The sequence below is a fragment of the Pezoporus wallicus genome, unplaced genomic scaffold (assembly GCF_028554395.1).
Source record: "Pezoporus wallicus isolate ANWC-B61680 ecotype Strahan unplaced genomic scaffold, APGP_CSIRO_Pwel_v1 contig_5261, whole genome shotgun sequence".
NCBI classification, from domain to species: Eukaryota; Metazoa; Chordata; class Aves; order Psittaciformes; family Psittacidae; genus Pezoporus; species Pezoporus wallicus.
Genome location: NW_026642423.1, coordinates 2,597,686 through 2,608,961, shown reverse-complemented (window position 1 = coordinate 2,608,961; position 11,276 = coordinate 2,597,686). Strand labels below are relative to the sequence as shown.

General features: G+C 43.7%; 1 protein-coding gene across 3 annotated transcripts in view; it reads right to left on the bottom strand.

Annotated features, from left to right (window-relative positions):
* Positions 1-7,408: 7,408 nt before the first annotated feature.
* Positions 7,409-11,276, bottom strand: part of MARCHF4 (membrane associated ring-CH-type finger 4) — a 103,484-nt gene continuing 99,616 nt past the window's right edge. For all 3 annotated transcript variants that reach the window (XM_057430137.1, XM_057430139.1, XM_057430138.1), the window contains one exon: positions 7,409-8,083. In XM_057430137.1, coding sequence (XP_057286120.1) covers positions 7,722-8,083 — 362 coding nt within the window. In that variant the 3' untranslated portion in view covers positions 7,409-7,721. The remainder of the gene's footprint in view (positions 8,084-11,276) is intronic.

Below are 11,276 nucleotides of genomic sequence, written 5' to 3'. Positions count from 1 at the left end.
TCGCATGAGGAGATGCAGATTTAGCCTACTTGGGGATTCTGCCTGCTGGGGATGAAGATCCAGAGAAGTGTTCTTGCCATACCCACTAGCTACCTCCCTTCTTACTCTCAGCCTCTTGGGTAAAAGTCCCGAAGGGGTTGATGCATAGCTATGGGCTGGTTGTGCTTCTGGAATGAGGAAGATTTCCTCTCCAGGCCTGGCCTGCATTGCCTACAGAGAGCTTGTTTGTAACACAGAGCTGATGTGTATGAGCTAAAACATGAGGGAAGTGGCCTTTTTGCTTTGCTACCATGTAAATCTGACAAAGATTCTGGTTTCCCTGTCATCAAAGCAGACCTCACTCAGTTTTACCACCACCTAAAATACAAGTGCTTTTTCCATACTGTGATTTTGGCTCAGGTACATCATTCACTCTAGTTACCCTGAGGCTAAGAAAAAACAAGTTACCCATGCCATTGTTCCACAGCTCAATAGCAGTGAAGGACATACCTGAAAGTGTTTGCTCTTCTGGATCAAGAAGCTAAACTCCGTGAAAAAGGGTTCTGCTGGCCACACCAGTCTAGAAGGATAGGAGGAAGGTTTGTGTGCCTGTTAGGAAGGAGTAGAAGGGCTGTTCACACTCCCATCTCAGACAGATGCTCTACCATGAATAACCCCTTTCCAAAGATATGGAGTAGTGAGTGGAAGAGGAGGGAGAATATAACCTCGTAAGAACACAGGTACTGAGATGAGCTGTTCAGAAAACACCAATTTTTGTCTCTGTACTTGGGAAAGATGATCAGATGGGTTAGGTAGAGATCTGTTCCTCCTTCTAGGAAAAAAGACTAAACTGAGCAGATAATATGCAGTGGAAAAACTCCCAGAGAAGTACAGCAGGCTGGATTTTAAATGAAAGCTGTCTTGCAATGAAGAGCAAGGAGCAGAGTAACTGTCATCAACTTCAACTGTGAAAGGATGAAAGAGGTGCAACTTGCAGGGGCACACTTGGCTTGTGCAAATTCTATGGTTATTGATAACAAAACACTTATAAGCTGATAGATGCTCCCATTGCCCAGCAGTGACTTGCTAACAACCTGCTAACAGCAGGTTGTCATCTTGACATAGAGGGAGGGGCACATCTCTGTCTGATGCTGGCTATCCCATCTAGGGGAAAGCTGTGGTCTCCTGTAGAAGGCTAAGTTCTAGGAAGGCTCCTTGATTGTGAGCAGACTAAATCGCTCAGATGTTATTTGAGCAAGGAGAGTATTGAATGTGATGTCCTAATTCTGTTTGGTAAAGCACATCTTGATGCATAACATAACATATAAAGGAGCATCTTTGCTTCGTAGTTCTGTACTGCTACTTAATTCTTGAAGTCCTGTGTATCAGAATCCTCTTTTTATCTTTTATTTTCTTTTTTTAGATGCTTGGGAAAAAAAAAGGGGTTAGTAATAGGAAGTAAACAAGCAAGGAAAAATACTGTCAATGTGGCTTGGAAAAAAATTCTCTTTGAGTTCTTGCCCCTGTTCAGAAATCCATCTCTTCTCAAACCTGTGATGGCAGGTGTTTGTGCTTTTGCATCATTGTGCTTGCTGAGTATGGCTCAGATAAGTTTAAGGGTCTTCAGTCTGTTTCCTGCTACTGGAGTTGAATGTCTGTTTTCCACATACTTCTACATTTATTAAATGCTATACAATAATGAACATAAACCAGAGATGAGCCAGAGGTCACATGAAAGCATTTCCCTCTTCTGTCTTCCCTTTTCTTGAAGTCAAATCGTATGTCATACTTTCCACACAGCAACTCCTTAGCTCCTCTGAAGGCTTTTTCAATACAGTTAAGTGTTCTTTCAGGTTTATTTGTTGGTTTGGGTTTTTTTTTTTTCTTTGTGTTTTCAGGATAACATTTCTAAATATATATGTAAATGTACACTTATATTTTAGCTTGCAATGCCAGTTCTGTAAGAGAAAACATCATTCTTTCATCAAAGGAGAAATTTACCCACTGACCTGGAGGTAATTTGAATGATGAACTAAGATAGTTTCTGATGTTTGTGTAAACAGAACAGAAGTGTCAGGTTCTGTTCTCCTTGTATCCAGCATGAAGGATGTGAGATCAAAGACTGCCTTCAGTAACTGCAGCATGGCAGACTTGCATTATTGAGGGAAATATTCATAAAGCCATCAGCTCAGTGCTGATGTCATATGGAAGCCAATTGATGTTTTCACTGTATCTCCTTCAATGTGGAAGAAGAGGTGAAGGTCAATGTAATAAACTCCAACACTTGTTCCTCCTCTCAGAATTCAACTATGTCATTATCTACCAATGAAGTTAATTTGCCTGAATGGATACAGGAAGGATGTAGAAGACTCTAAAATGAGTCTGTGAGGAACCCTGTGTCTGTCTGCTCAAGAAGTATTCAGGGCTGGAGTTTAGGGTTGGCAAAGGAAATGAAGTATCTGTTGGCTCAGGAGCAAGAAGGAGCAGTCACAAGCAAAGTGAGAGTAGATGGAAGGTTAGAATATTCAGGAAGTAGTCACTAAGACAATGGCACTGCTGACCAAGCACTTCCCTCCATGTGCTTGACTGACATATAACAGTAAGAGGAAGGAATAGGTTTTCTGGTCATGTGTCCTCACAAGGAGATGTGCAGGGGTCCTGGTGGATAAACCACAGGTTGGAAGTGATAATGTTGCAGCCTCCTCCTATACTAAAGAGTAGCAGTACTTTGCTTAGTCAAAATAATCTTTTCTTCTCTTGAGGAAAACAAAGAGAAGGTGCTTGAAGGACTGACCACCACATGTGGGTAGGGGATCATCTTCAGAACTGGAAAAACTTTAGAATTGTCCTCCATTTACAGGCATTGGCTCTGATGGTTTACTGCTGCCAGATAAAAGGGCTTTGAGAAAGGTCAGGGACCTGGCAGACAAAAGCAGTGTTTTTCTGTCTCCCTGAGTAAAAACAGTGGACAGCCAATGCCTCTCTTGACTCAAATCTATCTTGCTGACTTGTTCGTTCCTTGGGTTATCCATCATGGTAAGGTAAGACATGGACCTCTTCTGCACCTTGCTTGGGAAACCACAACAGGGAACACACCTGACTTACTTGAAAAACAAAAAACAGTCCATCACTCCTGACATTTGAAACTGAAAGCCAAGTGTTAGGTGGGTATATGGGTTTTGCTAGCATTATGGGGGTTTTGGGGCAACCAATTAACAGCAGACACTGAGACTGGGAAAGTGAATATATCAGAGAGGACTGACTGATGGTTAGAGCTGACTGATGCAGATTCTTAATGGTCCCTGTGTTCTCTGATGACCACTGGGTTAGTGCATGTGCTTGAGTCACTGCAGGCACAGAGGAAGAGGGTCTGAACTTGGCAGTGGGTATTTACCAAGCAACTGGATGGCAAGAACAGAAAAGCTGTGAAAGCTGGAGGCCAGCACTGATGTTTCAATAGGCAAGAACAGCATTGGCAACTGACACAGAGCAAAACACCTCTGAAGAGCATAACCAGAAAAGCATTACCAGAAAGACCTGTCAAAACTGACGGAAAATCAGGGGACTAGCAGAAATCACAAGAATGAGCAGGACCACACACACGATTTCTGATGATGGCTGAACACAGTCCTCCACACTGACCACCCCCAAACTGCATTGGAGGACCACAAAGCCCAAGAACTGAGGGGTCTCCACAGTGGTAGGACCTGGAATTTTCTCCACTGGGAGAAACAGCTGCCAAACTCTGCAAGCTTTGTTTGTCAGTGGAAGCTGGTCTGACTGACTTGTAACAAAATACAGAGAACGTCTCTTCAGGAACCCAGCGTGCAAGACTAGAGGAAAGATGTGGGGGGGGGAAGAGATGCCTTTTGCAGCATAGCTCTGCCCCATCTCTTCTGTCTGTTAGAATCCCCCAATACACAATGTATTTTGCATGTCTCGGGAGCTTACTATCTTCATTTGCACCTTTTAAAGTCCTGCATAGTAGCACAGAGGGGATAGCACAAGGAGGTTGTGGGAGAGGAGAGGACTGTGCTATGGAAGGAAGAGACCCTCATCAGTATTTCTGCTATCAATACTCTGGGGAGGAAAGAAAAAGTGAATCCAAAACCCCAAACCCCACACTACATTTGCACTTGTTCTCTCAGGCTGGCAGCCTAGAAGTTCATAAACTCAGAAGTACCTTGTTCTGGAGTTAACTGTTATAAAAACAGTTTCCAGTAGTTTCCCCGAGTTTGCTTTGCTGGTGGCAGCCCTTCAGCTCCATCTGGCACATATATGGAGCTCTTGGAACAAGTTTTGACCTTTCTTTAGCCCCTCTGCCCATCAAGCCAGCTAATGACATGCTTTGTATTGCACAGAACACATACAATTGACAAGTTCATAGTGTTGTTTAAATATTAAACAGTCTAGACAGGCTTTTGAGTCTTATGCCGCTATGAAAAGGCTCAGACCTGAAATACCCATCTCTGAAATTGGGCTGCGGGATCATTTGCACAGTAGGACAGACAGTAAGACTTGTATACATTGCCATGCAACAGAATAGACCCCAAACCGCCAGCCCTAAGTGGAAAGTTTATTTCTAAGCACAATATATGGAAAAAACAAACCAACAAACCCCACAGATATAGAAAACGTTGTAGCAAATCCCTGGTCAAGTAGGACTTCTTGTCTGTCACTACCCTGCACCTCACAGCCGCTTAAAATGTCATGCAATGGAGGAGAGGGCACTCGGACGACACCCTCCGCTTCAGATCAAGGAGGATCTCCAAGCAGGAGAGGGATGATGGGACTCCCGCTGAGTGATTCGGACTGTAACCAGCAAAAGGGCAGCGCTGCTCACCCCCACCACACACTTTGTGACTACCAGTGGTAGACTTAGCACTTCAACAGGCTTTACCAACGTGGATTCTCACAACACCCCTGTGAGGTAGGTACGTATTGTTATTCCCCCTTTGCCTGGAGGGGGGACTGAGCCAAACAGCCCAAGGCTACAGAGTCAGTGGCAGAGCTGGAGTGAGAGTATGCAGAGTCCTGTGTGCTCAGTGTACTAGATCACACCACTCTTTCATGGCAGCTTGTGCTTCTGACCTCATGAACCATTAGCCAAATTAAAGGAATTTGACTTCTCCATATTAAATGAGCGGATGGCAGGGAGGGAAACAACATCATGTCTGACACCTGTCCCTTCATCTGTGTATGCCTCCCCCTTCCAAAACCCACCATAATTACTCATTTCTTGGAAGGAGGACAGCTTCCAGGACAGGCATTGGGGTGAGAGGCTGCTGTGATTGCTTGCTTTGGCCAGGTTTCTCTCTACTGTGGATCAGAAGTGGTTCTTCCAGAGACTGTTCATTGCAACACCTTCATTGTGGGAATAGCTGCTTTTAGAGATGACTGGAATTGCCCCTTCCCTCTTCCTCTGCTCACCAACATCCTTTCCCTGTCCTCTGCCAAAAGCACTCTTTGGTAGATAATAGGATTGGTCAGATAAAGGTACAGTGGCCTCAGAAACCATGCTGTTTCACATGGGTCCTCAGTAAGTCAGCTTTTTTGGCTTGTGTTTCGCCTTCCACATTCTCTGCCAAAGAAGTACCTGTTCTGTTGCATTCTGATATTCAAAGGGACACTGTCAAGTAATCGAGGTGAAAAATATGACCTGCCTTAAGATGCTAACTTCCCTCTTGAATGTTTCAGAATGGCTAGTATGTTCAAACCTGGAAGGTGAAGTTTGACACCTTCTCTGGTCCAGAAACACCTGAGCCATGAGAATCTAGCTGCCAAAAGGAGCTGGTGGCCCATGTTCACCCTGGCTCCAATAGATGCTGTGAGAGATTCTGAGAAGATGATGGAGGGCAGTTGGACACAGCCATTGCGCAATGCTGCTCAGCACTGCTGCTAAATGGATGCAGTTTGGCTGAAGTCCTTATCTTAAATTTGGGCAGAGCTGGGTTCAGGCTTGATCACTATGGGTTGATTATTTTGGGATTGCTGAGCTGTTGCCCCTCAATTAGCCAATCTCCATATTTTTAGGTTTCCTGCTCTTATGCTTCCTTTTTAGAAGTTGCACAAGCAAAACAGCTCAACCCCGTAGAGCCGAGACATACCCTCCACAGAGCAAGGACAGACAGCAGGAAATCAGTAATGCAGATTTCCTCCTGTTGCAGAAGAAAGGGGAGGATGAGGACAGGTGAAAGGAATGGGGTGAGCAGAGAGAACGATACATGCCCAAATGGAAAAGGACAAAAACAGTAGGGAAAGAAATTTTATTTTCAAGCTTGTAAGAGAATATTACAAACAATGGAGAGTAAAAAAAGCCCAAACCCTAAAAACTATTTAAAAAGTACTTGACAGTGTCCCTTTAATATCCACAAATGATTCGGCCGTTGTGCATTGAAAGAGAATGTTCCTGAAGAGCAACCAGTACCTTCAAGGATATATCCCAGAGAAGGAGACTATTTGAAGTGTTACATATTCGATCAGCAACTGTGCTCCTTCTTCAGACTAACTCTCTTGAACAACTGAATGGAATAGACTCTATAATCAACTAACAGACCGGATGCGAAAGGCTCAGCCTACAAGACTGAGTGAGACTGTTTCAAATCGAGCAGCAGGGATACAGACACCGAAACAAAAAAAGGATGTATATGTCTAATGCATGACTGTCTGAATCAACAAGGAAGCAGAAACCCACTAAGGTGGGTCAGCTTCTTGTGATCGGAGTAAAATGGAAGGAAATTAACCTGGAATGTTTGCATGGAAAATGATGTATGTGAGCAGCAAGATTTGGATGCCGGATTTGGGGTTATGAAGGCATAAATCACACCAGTACTTGTGCTTGAAACACCTGTGGAGCATTTGTATAAAATTTGCCAAAAATGCCTACATGTCAAATAAGGATCATGGAGCATCCTCCCCCCTCCCAGTTCCACCCTCACAAACCCCTTGTCAGGAACCTTAGGAAAAAAAATCAGGATTTTTGGTGAAATTTGGGTATGCCTGGGTTTTGTTAGATTTTCTTGGTGGGATGATTCAATCTCTCTTTCTGCGAATCAGTACTGGAAATTCCCCAGCCATTTCACTTCAGATATCCTATGGTAAATTGAACAAGGCTCCAGAGAGATTCATGAAACAAAACAATTCATAGCCCTGGTTAATCACAGTCTGGAAAACAAAAATACTCCAAAATATTTCATTCCCTTCCTTGTTTTTATAAATCTCACACTCTGTGTGTTTGTGTGCGCGTGCATGTGTGTAAGGGGGGTGCGTACAGAGCGTTACCTATTCCAGGTAACAAGATTTGTAAGACATGCTAAACCATCTGTTCCTCTGCTTCCCCAGAACTCTGCCTACTCAGTTTGTAGTCTGTATTGCACTTGTTTTGTTGTTTGCTTTTTTTTTTGTGATTTGCTTTGTTGACTTTTTTTTTCTATTTTTTTCCTTTTCTTTTTTTTTTTTTTTTTTTTTAACAGGCTGGAAAACATTAACCTCTTTAGCATGAGTGTGCAGCTCTCCCTCCACCTGCTTTTTTCCTCAGCTGGCCAAGTGCCGCCTCTTATATCTTGTGCAGTTTCCAACAAAGAAAAGGAGAGGAGAAGAAAAAACAAACAAACAAACAAAAAAGGAATTTAAAAAAAAAAAACAGGAGAAAAGGAAAGAGAAAGAAAAAGGCACACCATGCTCCTCTGCTGTATGAGTTCTTTGTCTCCTCCGCTTTGTTAAGGCCTCCTGAATTCCTCGGCTCAGACCGTCGTGACCCTCATGACGAGCTCTCTGTTACTGCTAGACTGACTCCTCTGTTCGTGAGGTCTCAGGTGGCTGAGTATATGCAGGATGGTGTAAGCACAGTGGTGGTCAGAGAGGGTGCCTGTGGCATGGCCGGCAGCCCGTGCCCCGCTGTCGGCTGGAGCGGAGTTAGTGGCTGTACCACCAGTGGAGGACGAGTGGGTGGTTTGGGAGGAGGGGCGCTGATTTGTCCTGGTCCCTGTTTTTTGTTCCTCCATGTCCTTTGTTTTGTCATAGTTCAGCACTTTCCACTGCTGATTGACCGCCTGCCACCGCTTAAAAATCCGGTAAACCGAGGGCCCTTCATGTATTATTAGACCTGGAGGGAAGGGGGAAAGAAATAAACATAAAACAGAAACAAAACTTTAGAAAGAACCATAAACCTACCCCAGCACCCTGCCCCCAGCTAGCTGGTTAGCTCAGCTCTTCCCCAGCCAGTGTTTATTCAACGATAAATCACATTTTAATTACCAACTGGCACAGCACCGATGCTCCTGCTCTGCTGGATCCTTTTTCCCCTGAATTAAAAGGATTACAGCTTTATCCCAGCAATCAATAAAGGGATCGTAAATGCAGCAGAGTGAGTTATGCCCTTACAGCAAAACAGTATCTGTTTACCAATAAATGCCTGAGGTTTATCTATCACTGGACTAGTTTCGCATGCTGCATAGGCATGATTCAGCCAGCAAATGGCATGTGTTTGGAGGGGGTGTACCTGGGTCTGACGTGCTGGTGACGTCTGCTGCACCAGCGTCATGTGTGTGCTCAGCTCAAGTCTTTCCCCACACACACAGCAGCAGAGCAGACACGCACACGGAGGCCAGAGGCCGCAACAGAGCAAAACAAAAGGTCTGTCAATACCTGTAAATGGTTTGTCATCCTAGGCAAAGTTTGCATACGATGAAGTATCTGCAGAGCAGGTCCCTCACTGTACATCACTGCTCCCTTCCAAGGGGGCAAAAAACATACTTGAAAGGAAGGGCAGATGAACTTACGCTGTGAGTGCTCCGAGTATGCATGTAATGTGTGTGACCCATCTGCATATACCAGAGCTGATGTCCAGGGGATGGTACTAAGCTATGGAATACCTGACTTCTAATGTTCTCTACAGTTGAACAAGGCAACAAACAGTTCAGGCACTTCCACCACCACTTAGCTCACCTGCCAGCAGTCTCTGTCATCCTCCCTACCCTTGCAAGAAGATGGAAGGATTAAATAATGTTAGAAGTTGTTCAGATGATGACAGTACTTGAGCATTAAGATCTTATTATTCAAGCTGCTGGGCTCTGGATAGACCCTTTGAAAGCACTAGGTCCAGCAGTAACTGCAACACTGCATTGCTCTTCTCCCGTGAGGCTGGAGGAAGTTGCAACATCTCATGTAGACTGATTTAGCTGACACACTGTACTGTAACTGACAAGCTTTGCTACAGAGTGGGATCTATGCAGAATGGGGGGAAGTGGGGGGGGGGTGTCTGAATCTCCTTGTTTTGCAGCAACCTGCATGTTGGGAAAGTGCTTTTGTGTCTCATGTAACTGAAGCCAGACCAGCAAGATAGGACTGGGTAAATTAGCGCATAGATAGCTTCATTGTTCTTAATAACAATGGCTTCACCATTCTTGCTCAGGATCAAGTTTATCAGAAATGTTTCTAGGAAGAACAGCTCTCTTCCCTGCCCTGTTGCAAGCATATAAATACAACAGCAAAGAACAAAAGACCCACAAGAAATAAGAAGCAAAATCATGCCTGAATGAGGAGGTTGTCTTAACCAGCAATGTGTGGAGAGATGATGGTCACCACAGAATAAAGTGGCTTATGGCTATCCCTGATGAATCAAATGCTACAGCTTTACTCTCCACCCACCTTTTCCAGACTGTTCTAGTTTCTGATAACAAATAATTACTGGAGTAAACCTGTACTATATAAAAAATCAAAGTATCTGAAGGTCATCTTACCCTTACAACTAATCTCGCCATTACTACTGACGGGGTGCAGACCCCTGGTTTCTTAGAGTTTGCATCTGATTTTCCAGAGTTTAAACCCTACTTTAAGTACAGATTGAGTTTCTAGCCTCTCTGGTTTTAGGCATAACTAGAAGCCCTGCTGACTTGATCACAGATTAGCTTCAGGGGGACACTCAAAGTTGTTGTATTGGAGTGCTGAGCCTGCTTGCTGGCTGTAGAAGTAATTACATTGGATAGTTGAAGTATGCAGATCTGGGTATTCTGGGACAGGGAATGGCACTGGGCACTACTGTGTGAGAGAAATCTTCCCTCTAGTTCCCACAGACCACTGAAATTACACAGCTGTAATCCTGTAGTTATGCTGGCATTTCATAACAAAACACCATGATGTATTAATAGAAAAACATGGGGTTTCCTCCCTGCTTTGAGACATGGTTGAGAATTCTGATGTCCTCTGATCAAAGCATCAATCATAAAAAGCAGGACTTAGGGAAAGCCTGCAGATCCAGCCAAGGAGACAGAGCTTTGAAGCAGGCCTGAAGTGGATCAGCCCATGACAAGAGACATTAGACATATATTTAAATGAGCTGTCTGATCTGTAATGAATGAAATTCCTCTCTGATCAATGACAGAGCCAATGTTTCTCTGAGACCACTTTAAGCCTCGGATAAAAGAGCCGAAATCGAACGTTTTCTCCTTGGCTGTAGAACATTCTCCATGGAATCAAATCCATTCTCCGAAGTATTAAACACTGAGCCAGAACTGTAAATCTATTCTTAATTACCTTATCACAAATATTTAATGCACAGCCTGATTCAAGAGGGCTGTTTATAAAATTCTTGTTTGTTTGCCTTCTAATTATAAATGTTTATGATCTTACGCAATTAACTGTGTGATGCTGATGGATGGGCTGCTGAGTCAACTGAGCACCTGTTTTCTTAGATTATTTTGGTTTCCCAATATTTATAAAAGTACAAGGTAACTTGTTTTCATCTGTATTTACTGGGCTGTAAATTACTTATCGATTTCCCAGTGTCAAGCTCAGGAAGCTGTAAAATTAAAAAGTAACCAAGTGGAGGGGTAGGCAGGGAGGCGGAAGTAACAGTGATTCATTTGCAAGAGTAAATGCCAAGAGTAAGCAAGAGCCCATCAGTTTATATCAAGCTGCAGGATGCTTAATGCTCCCATCGAAACAAATTTTGTCTGCCTGAGATAAATTAGGATTGGAATTCCTATGTTCAGCTCTTTCCGCCCCTTTATAGAAACACTCCTCCCTCTAGCATCATTCTTATTTACAGAGGTGAAACTTTCCAATTAAAGGGCAGACTTAAGTGGGAAATCCTTCAGGAAGAACTGTATTTAACTAGGATTGTCCAGCTAGAAGCAATTATTCCATAAGCAAAATCCTGTGTATGTGGGGAAGACAGTAGGTTGGTGTGAGCTACATGTTGTGCACTTATCTCTCTTCAGTGCAGAAATGTCTGTATGAGAACTTCAGATGGATTCTGGTAGTGGCCTGATCTTTTTCCACTCCTCCTGAGTTTATCT